Source organism: Dermacentor variabilis, chromosome 6, assembly GCF_050947875.1.
Source record: "Dermacentor variabilis isolate Ectoservices chromosome 6, ASM5094787v1, whole genome shotgun sequence".
Classification (NCBI taxonomy): Eukaryota; Metazoa; Arthropoda; class Arachnida; order Ixodida; family Ixodidae; genus Dermacentor; species Dermacentor variabilis.
This window is the reverse complement of record NC_134573.1, coordinates 58,303,430-58,323,495: the sequence shown is the minus strand read 5'-3', so window position 1 is coordinate 58,323,495 and position 20,066 is coordinate 58,303,430. Positions and strand designations below refer to the sequence as shown.

General features: G+C 47.5%; 1 protein-coding gene across 1 annotated transcript in view; it reads left to right on the top strand.

Moving 5' to 3' along the window:
* The window catches only part of LOC142584801 (pancreatic triacylglycerol lipase-like), a 61,447-nt gene that overhangs the window by 7,428 nt on the left and 33,953 nt on the right, over nt 1-20,066 (top strand). The window contains exon 3 of the mRNA XM_075695076.1: nt 19,769-19,958. Within this exon, the coding sequence (XP_075551191.1) occupies nt 19,769-19,958 (190 nt within the window). The remainder of the gene's footprint in view (nt 1-19,768; nt 19,959-20,066) is intronic.

Below are 20,066 nucleotides of genomic sequence, written 5' to 3'. Positions count from 1 at the left end.
GAATGACAGTGAGTGCTCAGAAAACTTCATGGGGTTTACTTCCAAAAGCTGTGCTATGGGCGATTAGGAACGGCGTAGTTATATGCTGCAGAATGATTTGGGTAACACGTTGTGTTTTGCCATTCAGCTAAACGTGGGTATTTTGAATTGCATCATTATCCAAAAATGGTCGCTGAGGCCTTGATTTGCAGCCGTGGCATCGGAATAAGCGGACAGAAGGCCGTAGCCACTCAGCCATTGTGGCGGCTAAGCAAGGGCTTTTCGGATGTGTGAAAGGTGAATGCACGCTACATCGCCTGTAGGAAAGTCCCGTGCTCACTGAACTGAAGACGTCCTGGCCACGCGGTCATCCGTAAACTTAGTTGTTGAGATCTGAAGATGCGTAAGCCTCCTGTACCATGAAGCTTGTCGAGCACTTTGCTGGAACGCCTTTGTGAGTGCTGGAATGCGTTCTTTACTCAGCCGAGGAGGCCAGTGTTTCGATATTTGGTGTTTCTTGTGGATGTCGCTGTGGTTTCACCCGTCAATTATCAAATCGGTCAAATTCCGTGCGAAAGTGAAGCTACTGCAGACACAGAATAATGCATTAAACCTGTGTTGGCGAAAGCCACGAGCACTGCTTTCTCAATATTAACCTCTTAGTTGCGCAGTAATCGCCAAAAAGAACGTCTGGCACATGTGCATTTCATTACCAAGCACTCAACTTAGCAACTACCATATGTTGGGTGAGGGTTCTGCTGAAGTGGTCGGCACGTGGTCTGCATTTCTATGTGGCCTGCATTTCTGACAGTACTGTTCAATGAGCTTCTAAATTTGGCACTGCTGATTTGATTTGTGACTATAAGAATAAGGTACAACTCATCTAACATAGGATCAACAACAGCATCACAAGTGATGATTGCGTTAAATCCAACTCTGACAATAATTTTTTGCCTATAGATGATTTCGCCATTCTCGTAGCCGATTGGTGTCTCAGTCCTGGCCCGAAGAAGAAGTAGACCATAAATTGTTGTCGAAGGACCCGTTACAATCTACTAAACTTTGTGTGTAGTTTTAGCAGAATGATAATAGAATCAAGCCATGTCGAACAGTGCAGAAAGATTCTGGACAATAATTTTAATTGTCAGGTATTTCAGCCCCAAATCAGTGCTTTTTTCTTCTTTGAGAACTTTAACATGCGAAAGAGAACAAGAATATAATGCTCACTGATCTTAGAGCAGACGCCGTTGTGCAAAGAGCTTAAGTATATAATGAGAGCCAAAACAAGCTTTGCAAACAATGTACATTTTATTGAAGTTTTGCCCACCTCGGAGTCTACTTATAGAAGCTCGCCTAATATTGTTTTAAATTCTTTCCCTCAGGAGACGTATCCGTATCTTAAAGCTTTAGTTTTGGTTTAACACGAGAACTGATGTTAAAGTTCATGGTAATGTAGAAATGAAACTTCCCTTAAAACTAGAAATTATCAAACTTGCACAAACGTTTGGACGAAACTCAACCATGCGACTCGTGCTAGTACTACAAATACTTGGCAGTGCTAGAACTAGATGTTTAAGTTCGTTACTGAGGGCCACTCATTAACTGCGTGTATACTCTCCATCTTGCGCTTCACAATGCTTTCCGTTGAACATACTGTAATTTTCCTTTCAGACCACGATTGGTTTTAGTTAAGCTTTGGTTCCATTGGCTGCGCAATCACTGAAATTTAGTAGTTGATTTCTGCGACGTATGTATAGTATATAATCGTGCCAACGGACGCAAATCGAGAGCGTCCATTTAAAGTGCTTAGAAGATAACGTTCACGACAAGATTTTAATGCACATGACCGGCTTTCATATGAAGCTCGAAAAATTCTGGCAGCTAACAGTGAGACTAAATATACACTCACAGCCGCCGATTAACTGGAAACACCGACGTCCTGATGTGCGGTTGCCGTGAGAGCTGTTCGGAGTGAACGCGTATGATAAGACCGGAGACAAGTGATTGCGTGCACCGGTCGGATGTCCAAGCATGTTTCCTTGCCAAGCGGAGCGAGGAATGCGCCTGGCAGGTAGAGACGTTACAGAGTACACGTAGCCTTACCTGTGAACGTTCACGTTTATTTTACAAATATGATATTGTCAATGAAGTTGCGACAATTGAACATTTAAACAACATGAAGCCAACAAACAGTAAAAACAAATGCCATGGCTGTTGGCTTCATATGATTGTGACCAACCAAAATTGATCTCGTCGGTTCCCCTTTTCGCATTCCATCGAACGAAAGACGTTTGCTTCCAAATAAACATTGGCTTCCTATTCTTGTAACTAAACTTGCCATTTGCTTTCGTTCCTACCATATTTGCTTTTCTCGGTATAAGAGAGAGAGGGAGCGATCATGTTCTGTAATAAAATATTTGGGCAACTTACAGTACGATCTTCTTGTTTCTAGCACCTAGAGGCTGAGAACGTGGAATAAGCAGGTATTGCCTGTGCGAGAGCACGTGTTCCGGGAGAACTGGGCACCCAGGTTTTGTTAGGGCAGGTGGCAGATGAGCCTGCGTGCAGTTATGACACTGACTTGTTGGCTGTAAAATTTGGTGTGTAGCACTGAAGTGAAGTTCAGAAACCGAGCATAGTGTATTGTGCCTGTTTTCTAAAGAAAACGCTTCTTCCAGTGTGAGCTTAGAACTAATCAGTGTTTTATAAAGCACTTTATTTAGACTAGAAGTAATTGAATAACACCGCATGACTTACTGTACAATTGCTCTGCTCTGCTATGCACTGTTCCCATGCTGGCAATCAGCGAGTCAGGCTTTGAATTGCACCGAATATTATAGGCTTTTGTAGCAGCTCGCGATAATGAGCTGTTTTAACAAATTACGCTAGTAACAAAGCCTTCGAAATACTTTCGATTCGGGCATGCACAAACGAATCGTAAGCTCGGTTTTCTCGCTCTCGTTCTTGTCGGCGGTCTAGGCTAAACCGGTGCCCGCGTGGAAAGTGCCCGATTCGAATTGTGCGTGCTTCGTAGCGGACCGTGCCGACTGTTCCGTGGCGAATGTTCACGCTGCCTTGCAGTTTTGTCTCAAGGTCAACGTTTGCTCGCCCCCTGAATCCTATGGATACGGAGCCGCTTTCCCCAGGACTCTTTGCGTGCAGAACGAGTTCTCAGAGCTGCATTTCTAGTGTTTTCCCCCAGCTAGCGAAAGGAAGCTTTTCTTCGCTTCATTCCCGCAGCGCTTGCTCTGTACTACCTCTCTTTTTTTCTACGACCGAAAAATATAGATAATGAGACGTTCCGCCATCCTTTGAGGCCACGTGGATTATACGCACTCACTGTTTTGAGCCCTGCCGTTCATCCGTGGCGGAAGCGTTTCGCGAGGCAGTTTCTGGCAGTGATTTAATTTGCTGACATGCTTAAACAGAACAGGATGCAATAGGCTGAGACAAACTCAGTTCTAAGATAAAATGCTTATTCACGTCGTTGTTAGTGGTTTTTCAAAAGGCATTCGTAATACATCGGAAGTGTTTGATACTCCAGGGACAGACACTGGTAGCTCAACCAAAGCCACTTGGCACGCACTGAATATTTTGGATAAGTCACATATAGCTATTCAAGGTCATTCAAATTTTTGCCATGGTGGGAAGGGTTTTTGACCAATTGAAGGGCACTAGTTCGCCTTTCGTCAGTCCCCTTGAAAACTGTGTATTCGTTGTTTAGGTAAACTTCTATTTTATTGTGCATCCTAAACAGATCGCTACCCAACAGAAGTGATCGGTTAAGGAAACGGCAAAGTGAGTAGGTACTATTATAGCGGTGTACTTATGAGTATGAGTGGACAGGCCTCATTGTACCTCAGTCGTTATGCTGACGCTAAGGCAGGGAAGTACCTGGGAATGGGGTGTTGCCAGGCTATCCACCTACGCTTACAATTAGAGAAGATACGTGCGGTTTTTGCGACAATACGACGATACCCTCGTGCTCGGCCAGATCTCTAGTTGGGTCAAGTACGGATGCACCCGCAGTATTTCCCTTCCTTGAATGCAGCATTGGTTGGAGAGAAATGCTTTTCGCTGCACATGGACCTGGGACACTATGGAAACAGGCAGTGTACAGGCCTCACTCATGAGTGTCTTCGATACTCTTTACACAAACTGTAAATATCCGTAGGGTTGGCATCGCCTTGACTTAGGATGAAGCTGATATTTATTAAAGGAAAGTTTGTCCTAATTTCCGGGCATTCAAACGAAGAAATTTTCATAATTTCTTGTTTAGGCAATTTTGGCTGAACTTTTACTCTAATCGCCCAAGAGGATATATGCCCTCAACTGCTATGAAGAAAACCAGCTTAATCCATGCAAAGAACACGAACAACCTGAGAAAAATCTTTAAGCATAGCTTTGAAAATGAGGGGAAGCTATCTAAAAAAGTGAAATGATACAATTGGAGCAGTACAACTGGCCCTTTTATCGGGTTTACAGAAGATGTGTCGCGTGACCTACGTTTCTTTCCATCATGGTATAATTTGCTTCGTTAATCTTTTCTAATATCCCCTGCAGTATCTTACAGAACACTTAACAATTTGTCGCAATCTGCGCGGTGTGAATTTTTACATCTTGAATAAGCACTACAAACGTTTCAAAGAAACCCATCATTCTAGGATTCCCACAATTTTACTTCTGAGCACCATAGTCGATAACTTCACATGAAAGATCTCGCCTCGTTAACTGATTTCTGTCTCATTCCGTCTCTATCCTCATTCCCTCCGCCACCGAAAAAAAAAATATTTTCATGGCTTGTTCTAGGTCTTTCGATTAAGTTTTATGGTGTGTTTCAATCCTATGTAGCCAAAAAACAGCAGCCTCATATCACACTGTAAAGTTTTTACTGAAGACATTGGGGATCACTCGTATTTCCTCAGAATTGCGGTTCACAGCGGAGCACAAGGTTTTTGAACTTTCCTCTTAACGGAGCGAACAATTTTGAAGGCGGCTTCTTGTATTATGCATGTAGAATGATATCGAGGGAACGCTGTTCTGTTGCATACGTATATAAACGCTAAGAACTTTAAATATTTATGTGTTCGCGTTAGCTGAGGAGTGTATGCAATGTTTATTTCCTAATGTCCGCATCAAATCACGCCTAAGACAAAACAAAAAATTCTTCATGCTGGTTTCAGACAGTAGGGAAAGAAAATGGCATGGCGAAGCCGGATCAAAGTTTTCAATGCTCGGTTTCTTTTTTTCTTCTGAGGAGATATATTAAAGCGATGACTCTTTACACCGAAACGAGATCACCTATTTGAAACAACTCTATCAACAATACGAGAGAAAAGGGTGGCTTAAGAAAAAGTATCTGATGTCCCATGTAAGCCATGGCGAGCACTAAAGGGTTGCGGCACTTTTCTGCTTCTGAGTGCAATGCGAAAACTAAGAACCGCAACAAGGATTGGCACGGCTATGTCTCAGCATCGACAGCGTACTATTGCATTCGCAGCAAAAACAGGGTAAACAGGGCAATCGAAACGCGTTCGAGAGCTGACCACAAGTTCCACGGAGGGCTGGTTTATCGAACTTCATCTACGCCCATCTCGAAACCTAAGCCGCATCCTGAAACAGCTCTATCCGGTATCGTTGCTGACCACTGTCTTGTTGCGGATGCTCCCAGAGTCTATTTTTACACCCTTTAAGCGCAGCCGTCCTTGTTTTGGCACGTTGCAAGCCTTGGCTGACATGCGCGGCAATACGCTCTCGTATAAATCCAGGACAGGAGGTCAAAGAGGCGAGGAAAGAAGACAGCAGACAGCGTTGGGTAGCGAAAAAAAATGGTGTAAAAAAAAGAAACTATAACGTCACAAAAATTACGAGCTGGACCCGTGCCCAAGAAAAGTAAGTCTGCAACTTGTGGGCAATTCTGCTGCTCGAAAGAAAACATTTCGCACTAGTACACAAAACAGACAAGCTGAGCTTTTCATCCCCCTACTGAATCGGAAGGTAACAAAACTGAACCTCTAAGCTGCCGAGCACGCCTGCAAAAAAAAAAAAAAAAAAAACGTACCCCGCTCTGGCTGCACGTTGTAATTCTTACGTCAATCTATATGATTTTCTAAAAAAAGAAAGAGCACCGCAGAAGGCTACAGTTTGAGCTTTGCCTCATTCTGCAGCGTTTCCTCGGTTGAGAGATGCTGCTACGACGCCGCTTTTTATGCCTACTAAGCAGCACCACAGCGAGCGGTCTTCACGCGTCCTTGCCCGCGCTCTCAATGCGAGTTGGCCACCGCGTGGACTGCCGCTGTGCTTACCCGGTTGTCGAGGCAAGGCGTCTCCTTTTGTTCGCCTGCGACGCAGAGGTTACTCGAATAAACTTTGAAGTTTGCTTTCGCAGGAGACAAATTGCACACATCATAGTGTGGAGTACGCTGTTTGGAAGGCGTATTATGCATTGTGGGAGTGGAGGAGACTTGACCAATTCGTGTGGCGACTGAGTTCATGGAGCTGAAGAGACAGAGACTACGAAAATCTTCTTGTGCCTTTTTTATATTTGTGCTATGCGCTGCGGTATTTACATTCTACGCACGCAGGTTAACAATAGAGATATTTAGCTGCAACAAATGTTATGTCAAAAATATGGCATGAACGGGTGGCTAAAACATTGTCAGCAAATGAAATTTAAAAAGCATGAAAATTGAGCGCTTTGGTTAGTCTTTATCAATTATTTTCATTTTATTTCATCGTGAGCATAAGCGACAGAATGGGACTGTTTATTTATATTTTATTTTGCGAGCAAGCAACTGATTGATATACGGAGTAAGTATGCGGAGAAGCAAATGAGCAACCAAGCATCCAAGCAAGCTGAAGTTTATTTTTTTAGCTGTCGTTGGGCGGTGGGAGATACACCTAGTATTTGTTCGTGCTTTGAGAAATGTTTGACAAAATACTCCCACGAAGTCATCCGAGTACTTCCGCGTCACTGTTAGGCAAGCGTAAAATACTTTCAGTAATGATCACCCGACGATTATGCAGAAACAGTGATGTCGACAATAAGTGTCTCATACAGGAATTACAGTTGTATTGTGCGACTTTTCAGCTTTACTTTTGCGCTTGGTATTAGCCGCAATTAATTACTGTGGACAGAAGAGGCACATTTTTTTAGGACGGGAAGGGGTCATAACTCTTCAGACAACGGGCTTCCAGTCCAGCCTTAGGAACGAGTGTTTTCCGCTCTTTCGGCAAAAAGATGGTCTAATTCCTACATTTAATGATCTAATTAGTGCGCCGACCCATATGAACATGTATGCCGCTGTCAAGAAATGAAGCCCATGGATATCAGTAAAGTTGTTCAGCTTTTATTTTCAACTAGGAACATATATCCGGCCACACTCCGTACAGAACCATGCTAAAATTTAACGGCTCACAGCTTTTCTAGCTGGGCACAACCAACATCTAGCAGAATGAGCCGATCACTGCACCTAAGTTGCGGGGCTTCATCGACGGTAACACGACAATCGGCACGGATGCAGAGGAGGGTCGATTGTTTAAAGAAACATCTTTGATGCCTGTCACAATGCGCCATTGTTTGTGAAGAACTGCGGCAGAACCAATCTCCGATGACTGTCGACGGAGACGTTTAGCATTGAATAAGTATAGCCACACATTGTATTGGCACCGTCCAAACGAGTTACGTATGAGCCGTGTACTACAGCGGGACTGCTCTTCCTCGCTTCCATAATAGTGTTCCTGTATATGCTCCCGCAGGGAGCAGAGTTGCGCATAGGTCCGCCGTCGTGATCCAGCTCTGCAGCGAAGCCACTCCTCGTGCGCGCAGGAGCCAAATGCCGCGCGGTGTTCGCCTTTTTCTCTAGTGGTCGCGAGCTACAAGCGCCGATTGTTCGCAGGCGCTTAGCAAAGGGCACTTCTTAATACAGGCTACGCTCGAACGAGTCATTCGCGCAGTCGTAGGGGGTGGGCTTCCAACCAACCGAAACTTTGTATGTACCTATGTAAACACGCATATACAAACACACACATGAACGTACAAATAGGGGGTAGGACCGCCTTCCATTCCCCAAAATAAGATACTCCCGTGGCTCGAACAGCTCCAGAGTTCGCTCGCAAACGCGCAGTACGTTGCCACAAAACGCGGTGCAATGATTTTCAGCATGCATATGAAGTTGTCTTATCACTGTCAGAAAGCAAGAAATGTTTTAAAGAGTGTTTAAAACTTCACACACGTAAGGTGGACACTTAGCGCATTTTGGCTGCCGAAACCAGCCGATTAATGACCGTCGCCAAGAGAGCTATCGTGCCTGCAGTTATGTCAGTGACCGTTAACAGAGTGTCATTTATCACTAACCATCGTTCACAACAGCTGCACGTTTTCGATACATGCGGTGCAGACACAGATTTAAGCGCATTTCAAATGTTCACATGCGCACATTTTAAGCAAAGCTTGCTTTTACGATTCATTCATACCGCAGACTAATCAGCTATATAGTAGCAGCAAATCTGCAAGTAGAAAAATATTCAAGATGCAAGAGCTTCTAGATCAAATTTATTTCATACAAGGGAATGCATGAACGGCTGCTGGCAGCAGGCCAAGTGTACTGGTTCTTGGAACCTTGGGGGCAGAATTCAAAGAGACTGGAAAGGCAACAAGCTATTAAGAGTAGGTTATTTTTATTGCACTAATCACATCAAGATGGCAAACTTGCAGAGTAATTATTCACATAGTGCAGACTGTAATCTGACAACACATTTTTCTTGATCTCTTACCACTCGGAAAAAAGCCAGTAGTTGAAGACACTGTATCAAATCAATGAAATCACTGAAGCAGCTTTTGGCCAAAAAGCCAGGTTACAAAGCTTTGTGACCTATCGCATCAGAGGCAAGGAAATTTTACGTCATTGAACAGTGCATTCACTCCACTCCCGCCCACAGGAAACAGCATTCACCAAAGCACAACGTAGATTTCTAGCGTGTTTAAATGAACGACAAGTTTTTGTTCCACTGGCCGATACATGATGCTCACAAGCTAGCACACATACAGCTGTGGCTTAGCTTCTATGGCAGCAATTAGTTAACAAAATAAATAAGCCTATGCACTTCAAGACAATAAATTGACTAGAATCAATTTTACTGTTCTCAAAACTTCACACGGAGAAGGAATATATTACAATTATCACAGCTCGAGAGCTAAATATGCATATGCCAACTTAGCACCCGTTTTATCCTTGTTCCCTTGTGTGCTTTCTGCAACGATGTCCTAGCTCTTCAGAAATTTAGGTTGACGAGAGAGGTACATATTATTCATTTCAATTTTAAACTCTGAAGGGTGCATTCAAACTCAAGAAGCCCAGACTTGTTAGCAACAACACTTTCACTATAGTATCAGTGTGTCTCCAGCTAGTTTGCTTGGCTGAAGCATTTACTCCTATGGCTGACTTCCGTGCGGTTTGTGCAGTGTGGTGCACCGCACCCCGTCATACTGGAATACAAGTGCCAGTACGATGTGTTTCGTATCACTTCACCAAGGTCCTTGACTTCACATCGTCGAATACCGTACCTGAAACCCGCAGCTGCTCCTCTCAACGCACGATCGACGGTCCGCTGATTGCAATGGCGATGGCACTGACGGAAACGACAAATTCGCATGAGTTGGCGATGCGCCCGTAAAGTTGGCTTCGCAGCAGCGCGGATCATTTGACGTCATTTTTCGCGCTCGGCCAATAGCAGAGCGAGCGGCGCCGGAAAAGGTATGCGCAACTCTGCTCCCCGCGGGAGCATATACAGGAACACTATTCCCTAAGAACATTCGGGGCCATCTAGTGCCGCCGGCGCGAAGCCCGCGCGTGTCCTCCGCAATGCATGGCGAGCTGGTGCGTGCGAACCCTGAGAAATGCGTCATGCGACAACCGTGATCCTCTCACGCTTCTTTCTGGACTTGCTATGCCATCTAGTGACATTGCCGAGAAGTCTCCTCGGAAGCCGAGGCATATCGATGGCGGCCGTCTCACGCGAGCCTACTATATGACGAATGTTGGGTTCTACATGAGTAGTTTCGAGAAGAAGAGAGAGAAATATGGATTGTGTCGTTATCACCAACTGCGTGTTATACAATCGTAGGCATATATGGCTATGTCACGTGATGTACATGATAACGTTGATGACATTTGCACTCCGATGAAGAAATGTTGAAAGATGATTAACTTGGTTGATCGTGAAGTTTGCAGAACGTCGTACAGAGTGAGAGAGAGAGAGAGAGGAAAGGCAGGGAGGTTAACCAAAGGTGAGTTGCCGGTTTGCTACACTGCACTGGGGTGAGGGCTATAGAGGTTTTAAAGACGACAGATAGTGAGAAGACAAAAATAAGAACGAAAGAAGAAAAAAAGATTCAGTGCTATTCCACTCTCTGTAGGTGGATGACCAGCCGCCGTGGTTGCTCAGAGGCTATGGTGTTGGGTTGCTGAGCAGGATGTCGGGGGATCGAATCCTGGCCGCGGCAGCCGCATTTTGATGGGGGTGAAAACCCACGTGTACTTAGTTTTAGGCGGGCGTTAAAAACCCCAGGTGGTCGAAATTTCTGGAGTACTCCAATACGGCGTGCCTTATAATCAGAAAATGGTTTTGGCACGTTAAATACCATAATCCAATTTGTTTCTAAGGTGCATGACTAGCTAAGCCTTGTATAGTGATGACTACATTGATTTATTATACGGTGATTACTGTATTGAATGAATAAAGACACATACGCGCGACTTTTTCATGCTACTCTCTTTTATTTTATTTCGTTACCATGGTGATCTTCGCTTTATGGTTACTGTGGTAGAGGCCATGGGCTGAACCACGATGCTGGAAAGATTTTTAGCAAATGTCAAGTCTACACATGACCGATGACGCGTATTGGTACATTGACTAGTATATAGCATTGAATACCGAACCTATCCTCCTCGCGGTACTCGGGGTCCCGACAGGCATCGCACATACGCTTGGCGTTGGCGACCCGCTCATCGTCCTTCCGCCGCTGCCGTCGTCGTCGTCGTCGTCGTCGTCGTCATCATCATCATCATCATCATCATCATCATCATCATCATCCTGGTTACGCCCACTGCAGGGCAAAGGCCTCTCCCATACTTATCCAACAACTCCGGTCATGTACTAATTGTGGCCATGCCGTGCCTGCAAACTTCTTAATCTCATTCGCCCACCTAACTTTCTGCCGCCCCCTGTTACGCTTCCCTTCCCTTGGGATCCAGTCCGTAACCCTTAATGACCATCGGTTATCTTCCCTCCTCATTACATGTCCTGCCCATGCCCATTTCTTTTTCTTGATTTCAACTAAGATGTCATTAACTCGCGTTTGTTCCCTCACCCAATCTGCTCTTTTCTTATCCCTTAACGTTACACCTATCATTCTTCTTTCCATAGCTCGTTGCGTCGTCCTCTATTTGACTAGAACCGTTTTCGTAAGCCTCCAGGTTTCTGCGCCGTAGGTGAGTACTGGTAAGACACAGCTATTATATACTTTTCTCTTGAGGGATAATGGCAACCTACTGTTCATGATCTGAGAATGCCTGCCAAACGCACCCCAGCCCATTCTTACTCTTCTGATTATTTCCGTCTCATGATCCGGATCCGCCGTCACTACCTGCCCTAAGTAGATGTATTCCCTTACGACTTCCAGTGCCTCGCTGCCTATTGGAAATTGCTGTTCTCTTCCGAGACTGTTAAGCATTACTTAAGCACGGCAGCGGCAGCACGCCGCTGCCGTGCCCAGTCCCATTTCTGTTCGCGAAAGCGATCTTCAGGGGCACGCTGCCGTTCTTCGTCGGACGGAAGGCGGCTAGGCGACGGTTCGGGCCCGTCGACCGACGCGCGCTCGGCGTGCCTTCGCGCCCATTCCCGCTCGCGCCGTCGCTATTATAGGGCATGGAATTTTTTTCTCGGTTCGTACAATACACGTCCTACCCATAGTACGACCAGAACGCAACTACCGATAACGTCGCTAGGTGATGTTGACGTCACAGTAAAGAGGCGGACACATAACGTTGGGCTCTAAACACGCCTTTACCATTTATAGTCCGACGTTGTCGGCGCTCAGACGAGCGTCGCTCGACGCCGGGCTCGTCGGAGTGCTAGGCTTAGCTATATCAATTTATCGGTCTACGCGGAACTCTTCTACGCACGCAGAAAAAACTGGAAATCTAGCCGTGTGCAGCTTGGCTGTAAAAACAAAGACAGGTAACAGAAAAGCGCTCCATTCACAAGCGTTCACACAGGCCGGTTGATCTCAAGAAGCGCAGTAGCGCTTGCACGGCTTTCTGACGTGATGCTAAGTCGCATCGATGTTTCAAAATTCTTTTTTCGGGCAAAGCCTGGTCGTCCAACTGGTTCAGCATGACTGAAAGCGATTGTCTCTGCACACTGTACTGCGGGCACTGGCAAAGAACACGACGAATCGTTTCCCCGTCGCCGCAATCGCCACATGCCATCCCTGCGCAACGTGTAGGCATTGGTAAAAGGGTCGCGTCTCTTCGGGGAAGTTTTGGCGGAAGTCGGAGTACTAAGGTTGGATCCAGAGTGTATAATGAGGCCTGCATAGAATGTGGTTCATTCCATTTTGATGTAGTGCATCGGCGTGCAAGTAGGCGCAACCTTCTTGCAGCATGTCCCCTAGACAGCGGGATCGATATGAGCTTGTCGTCTACATAAACTGAACAAGCAGCTCATGTCGCACAGTCTCTACTTTGCATAAACTGTTACGAGGAAAGTTCTAGGGAAAGCGGGCCGGTTTCGAAGATTGCGTTGTCTAATACTTCGCCTCAAACGCGAGTTCTCACAAGGAGAGAGGGAGAAGAAGAAGAAGACCACAGTGTCAACACCGGCTCGCGTCGGGCTCCGTAGTTTCGTGAGTTTTTTATGGTCTTTTCAACAGAAAACGACACGAAACGCTTTCACCAGCTTCCTAACGTTATAAGGACCGCATCGACGCCACCCCCGTGGAAATCCGACCACCGAGGGCCCCAGGAGGATTCTTGAAAGTTTCGTCACCACGGGTGAGCCGCTAACCCTAGCCGGCGGCGGCAGCCGCTCGCTTCGCCGACGGGGATTCACGCGACGGCACTTGGCCTAACCATGGTGAACGAAGCGACTACGATCGTTGACCCCCTCCATACAACTTCCGGAGGACACGAAGAAGAACGCAAGGACCAGACTACCGAACCGGTGAGCCAAGAAACTCTGTACCATAGCACTGTGAGAGAAGATCTCAATTGGCAATCCGTACGAACACAAAAGCAACGCAAGCAAGAAGCCTTGGAGAGGCGACGCGGTAGTGTGAAGCCCCAAGACCCCGAAACTACCACTAAGACATCAACAACGCGGAGAGTCGCTAGACCTCCGCCGCTTCCGAAAAATGACTACAAAATAATCATTCGTCCAAACCAAGGTCTGCCATTAAGAAACGTGCTCACTCATACACTTGCACGAGCGATCATTGACGCGTGCCACAACGAGTTCACGGATGACAAATTCATACTGAGAATCAACCCGGGATCCAACATAGCCATCCTATCGACCCAGTACGAAGAGGTCGCCGAAAAAGCAAGACACATCCACACCTTAACGCTTAGTGGCAGAAATCACGCAGTGCGCGCATACACCGCTCAAGGAGAAGGCGCCCTCAGAGGAGTGGTACATGGAATACCGTTACACACAACCACTGAAACCCTCATGGCCCACCTCAGAGTGAGAACACAAGGCGTGGAAATCCTTACAGCCAGGATGATCGGTGCCACTCAAAGTGCAGCGCTTACCTTTATTGGTCCCCATCTACCACGATTTGTGTACTACTACGGAGGTGAACTCCGTTGCTACCCATTTAGACCGACGCTCCAAGTCTGCAAGATCTGCAGGGAAAAGGGCCACCGTACCGACATGTGCCCAAACCCAGACAGACCCATCTGTAGATTGTGCGGATTGCTTAACCCAACCGACGGACACAAATGCGAGATAAACTGTGCCTCGTGCGGGGAGGCCCACCCAACCGGTGACCATTCGTGCAAGCAGCGACTCAAACCGGTTCGACCCCGACCCACACCATCATCAGCCCCGATGAAGTCGAAAGCCCCACGATGGTTCGCCTCGGAAGACGAAGAAGAGACCTACAGGGCGGACACTCGCGGCCGGCCGGTCAATACCGAGGAACGCTCCCGTTCCCGGTCAGCGAGCCGCGAGCATCGGGCACCACCGACACCCAAAAGGAACCCGTCGCCTCTGGCAAGGAAGCAGAAGCCTTCACACGAGGTAAGCTGGGCGGAAGTCGTCTCTCCCAAGCCACGAAACACATCCACACCGATCGCACAAAATCCAGAATACCAGAGAGTCATTGAGGAAAATAGACAGCAAAAACAGCGTCTAATCGACTACGAGCACAAAATCGAAACTTTAATGAAAAGAGTAGCCATGCTTGAATCGGCACACGCTGCGACCTGTGAGCGATCGCCACAATCTCAATTACCACAGCTAAGCACTCTCACCGGACATCCTCCACTACAAACACAACTGCTCCCCTCCCCCCAAACAACACAGCCAAAGCAGCCTCAGGCGCACTCACCGTCTGAGAGCAACCTGGTAACCCAGGACCAAATGCAACAAGCACTGCAACAATCACAACAACAAATATTACAACAAATACAGCAACAATTTCAACAGTTCTTTAAGGAATTCCAAGAATTAAAGAAATACGTTAACGAATCCCTAACCAAGGAACCCAAGCGTAAACGAAAAAGTAGCAAAATACCCTCTCAGACAGATGACGGTAGCATGCTAACTTCCGACACAGACAGCACAATACCCTCTAAGTCTCATCATGGCCCGTAAACCTCAAATGGAAACCGAAAGCATCACGATCTGGTCTTGGAACTGTAGGTACATTAAAAGCAAGCACGCATCCCTCTCGCTATACGTACAGGCGGCGCTAGTACCCCCGGATATTATCTGCTTGCAAGAGGCGGGAGAGCAACCGAAGCCAATTATGGGGTACAAAATACAGTACGACCCCAGCTACCGTAGGGTGGCCACGCTCGTCCGCAAAGATTTGGCAACAACCCTCACAGTGCTCCCCGGTGAGGAAATCCCACATCTCATCACCACGATATGGCCTGTCAAGAAGGGAAGACCTAAACAAGTCGTATGCAACGTATACAGTCCCCCCCGCGACAGAAAGGCTGACTTCGCGTCATTGTTCCGGCACCTACAGGGAATGCTGGAGCACCGCGATCGCCTAATTATAACCGGAGATTTCAATGCAAAGCACAACACGTGGGGCTACTCGACAGCAGACACCAAGGGCGCCAAGCTCTTAGAAGCCATAGAGCGCCACGAATACACACTAATTACAGTACCAGGTACGCCTACTCGAATAGGAAACAGTGCCAGCAGGGACACGACTCCTGATCTCACCATCACCAACGATACCGTGGGAACAAGCTGGAGGGTCCTAGACGACTCACTGGGTAGTGATCACTACATTATCGAAATCACCAGCGCCTCGGCTAAACTACGCCGACCCCTAGGGAAGGCCAAAATTACAAATTGGCCTAAGTTTAGGGAGAGGCAACAGCTCGATTTAGATACAAGTCTGCCCTTCCCGGAACATCAAGGCCGCTTAACCACGATCAAGGAGTGGGCCAAACGCATCAAAGAACTATATGACGCCAACACTAAAGTGTACCAAACCGATACCGACACGCCGGCAATCGACAACCATCTAATGGGAAGCATGCAGAGACCTCACAAGAAGATGGCGTAAACAGAAGCTAAATCGCAAACTTAGACTTAGGATTTCAAACGTCACTAAACAGGCCAACGATTATGCCCTGAAGGTTCACAGGGACAATTGGTGCACGTTCTGCGATTCGCTTAAAGGCACGCTAAGCAGCAAAAAGACATGGAACATACTCCGCAGCATCATCGATCATTCAAACACCAAAACAGAAACAAACGCAACCCTACAAAAACTCGTTGGCGAATATCCGGGAACCGAGGATGAACTCATACAGGAACTCCAGCAAACGTACACGGGAATCCGGACCGGGCATCCGAAACCATACCCTCAATATCCGGGAGCTCCGAACGAGATACTTGATGCACCCATCACGTATGCGGAGGTATACGCGGCAGCACAGAGCTTCAAGAAAAACACGGCACCGGGTCCCGACGGGATCACCAACGCCATCTTGAGAAACCTAAGCGATGAAACCCTGCGAGCCTTTACAAAGCAGCTGAACGAAGAAATATGGGCACCGGGCGGAACATTACCCGAGGAATGGACTACAGCTCACATAGTCCTTATACCCAAACCAGGAAAACCGCGCAGGCTCGATCAATTACCACCGATCTCGCTTACGTCTTGCCTAGGCAAGCTTCTTGAACGAATTGTACTCACTCGAATGGAACAACACATGGAAGAACATGGACTACACCCCAATTGCATGTACGGATTTCGGAAAGGCATGTCATCACAGGATGTCTTCTTCCTCCTCAAGGAAGAGGTCCTCAACCCAAAACCGGGCAGCAACAACAACATACTCCTAGCCCTCGACGTAGAAAAAGCATTTGATAATATAGCACACGAAACCATCCTAGATGGCCTCGCCGCCATAGGATGCGTAGATCGAGTATACCATTATGTCGTGGCTTTTCTCAGCCACCGCAAAGCTCGCATCGGCATAGCAGGCGTACAATCGGACATATATGACCTACCGCAGAAGGGTACTCCGCAAGGGTCACTATTATCTCCTTTCCTCTTCAACATCGGACTTAGAAAACTTGCTTTACAACTGGAAAACATCCCAAAACTCGGATGTGCCTTCTATGCCGACGATATCACTCTATGGGCAACCAAGGGTTCATACGGCGACAGAGAAAACACGTTACTCACAGCTATCGGATACATCGAGTCATACCTAACCACAGCAGGAATGAGGTGTGCCCCACACAAGTCGGAGTACCTTCAAGTCCGGCCTAAGCAAACTAAGGAACATCGAGCCCCGCCAATACATCTCGAGATTGCCGGGCAACCTATAAAGCGCGTCCCGACCGCACGCATACTAGGTATGAACATCCAGGAGAACAACGGCATAAAGCTAGCCTCAGAGAAATTAAATCACGTTATAAGAAGCACCTCATCACTCATCGCCAGAGTAGCGCGCAGCAAAGATGGTTTCACAGAGGACGAAACCTTACGACTGGTACAAGCCCTCGTCATCAGCCGTGTCACGTACGCGCTACCATATCAAGTCAAGCGCAAAAGCGAGACAGAACGCATGGACACTCTTATAAGAACCGCGTACAAAACGGCCTTACAGCTACCGTCAAGCACAAGCACAAAGAAATTACTAGCGCTAGGCGTATACAACACCTTTGAGGAGCTAGCAAGTGCCACGCTCATAGCGCAGAGGGAGCGCCTCAACAAGACTCAACAGGGAAGACACCTTCTTCAACGGCTAGGGTACCCGCTGACACCTCAGTACTGCAAAGAAGAAACACAACTCTTGCCTAACCACATTAGAGAGAACATTGTAGTAGACCCTATCCCCAAGAACATGCACCCCACCCACAATCAGGAAAGAAGAGCAGCGCGTGCCCGCATGTTGCACAAACGTTGTTTCAGAGACCCGGATACGTATTACACGGATGCTAGCCCGTATCCCTCGTCGCCACGTTGCGGGCTCAAATACACAATCGCGGTTGTCAATCAGGGGAACCTGGTAGCCTCAGCCTCCATCCGCGCCACATGCAGCGCAGCAGCAGAAGCAGCAGCAATCGCTCTCGCACTTCGCGACGCTGAGAGCAAGGGAAGGTCCGCCCGTGTCCTTACTGACTCACAAGTGGCTTGTCGTTTATACCTGAATGGAACACTCCCTATACAAGCCATTCGAATCCTTGGTCGCACACTACAATGGACCCATTGTATCGTCTGGTGCCCCGGGCACGAAGGCCTGCGGGGCAACGAAGAGGCGGACTGCGCAGCTCGAGGTCTCACTAGCCGAGCGCCAGACCACACCGTTCTTCAGCCCCCGACAGACCGACGAGCGATCCACGAGTTATTAACGACAGGTCAACAAATACTACAGGACCAACGGCTCGGAAGAACGCAATACGCTCCCCCACACAAAGCTCTCAATAAACTCCAGGCAAGGGACTGGCGCCGCCTGCAAACTAACACATACCCACACTTGTCTCGTCTACACGCAATCTACCCAGACAGTTATACGTCCCGAACATGTCCCTGGTGTAGCAACCACACAGCGACACTCGCGCACATAACACATGAATGCACTGACCGTCCGGGCGACGCAATTTCGCCACGGGTCACAACACACACTCACTACGTGGTCTTGGGAGGCGAGACTCTCCGAACTGGACCTGGGAAGCCAACTGGCGACCCTCGACCAGGCCCGGCGAGCCGCGATCGCCAGTGAAGCCCTGTCAGAGGGAACCACCCAGGAATAAACCGCGCAACGGTTTCTGCAATAATAAAGTTTCTCCTCCTCCTCCTCACAAGGAGAGACGACGAGAAAGTAGCACGTGGCGCAAGCGCCGCGTGTTTCAAAGACCTGGTTGCCTGGTGTCAGGTATGGAGTCATCATGGTCTAGTGGTCAGAACACCGCGATGATGTGCCCTATGGCAGGTGCTTTATTCCGCTTGAGTCACCTATTATCTTTTTATTAAAGCGAGGCTAGACAATAACCTACCTACCAACTGCAATGTGCAAAGAAAGAGGCAAAGACTGTTTCGCATTAAGCAGCAACTGAACCCTAATCCTCCGGGTTGAGGCATTTGAGGTAACAAGAGTGGAATGCAAAACTTTTATGTACCGCGTTTTATGAGCATATTCAGAAATCTCTGTTTAAACTTAATCCCAAACCTCCTACCATGGTCAGCATCATAGCCAGTGTCTTACTTTGGGAAGTTAAACTGCATCGATGATCTGCACCTTGATTAATGTATTCGGTTTGCTGGGACTCCAGTATCTATAACGGACCGACGTCGTATGATCGATAGTTACGGTACTTGTCAATGTTATTCTTTCCGGATGAAGTTTGACATCAACAACGTAGATATAAGGCTTTTGTCCGCTGTAACATTGACTCTGTGCTTGCTTGCAGGAGTTCTGATGTGCAAGAATGATGCTTCATGGGTACATTCTTTTGGGACCGCTCGTAACGTGCAAAATTTTGCTCACCTTTGGCGGTGGTGTTTGCATGTAATAAGGGAAAGCAAAGATTGATGCAGTAGCTCTGGAACATTATGCACCGTCCTAACGCCCAAGGAAAACGCGGCCTCTGAATTTCTTGGGAGGCAGGAAAACGTTCTTTTTTTGTGCAGCTGTTCCCTTCACTTCATGCAATTTACAGTGCGACTTAACGTATACATAATGTGTCACCCGTAAAGTGGCACTTCTTTCGGTGATTCTTTCAGCTGCGACACTGGGGTAGATATTATGCGCCTTGTATTTGATTTCGTGTAGCACCTATTGGGAACTATATCTTCAATTGGGTGGTGTGCATGTTCGTTGCGATATCCGGCAACGCTGGGATGACTTCAGTGAGACATTTCGAGTGTATACGCGAGAGACAACTGAATCTTCAGAACAATTGAAAAGCAAGCTTATGAAATAGTAGAGGTTTTCTTGTGCCACAATATCTACGTCAGATTCTCTTTCTTTTTCGCTACTTTCCTTATCCTCGTGCCTACTGAAACTGGGCGTATTGGTTTGCGCAGGCAGCAGCGACGCAGCTTCCAAGCCACCTCAGTTGCTGTTCGACGATGAGCCGAGTACGCAAGAGATCTGGTCCGCGGTGGCGACCTCCATCGCGCAATGGCAGCGCGCGCACAGTGGACGCCACCGCAGAAGCGCCGACGTGGCCACAGCGGACAGGGGCGTGTGCTACGGATCACTCGGCTGCTTCAGGTACTTGTCCGGCTAGTATAGCAATGCGTACAGTATCCGTGAGAAACGTGAGTTCACTCAAAATTCCTCCTGGAAGATCATGCGTATCGAACGCATTGTCGGAATCCT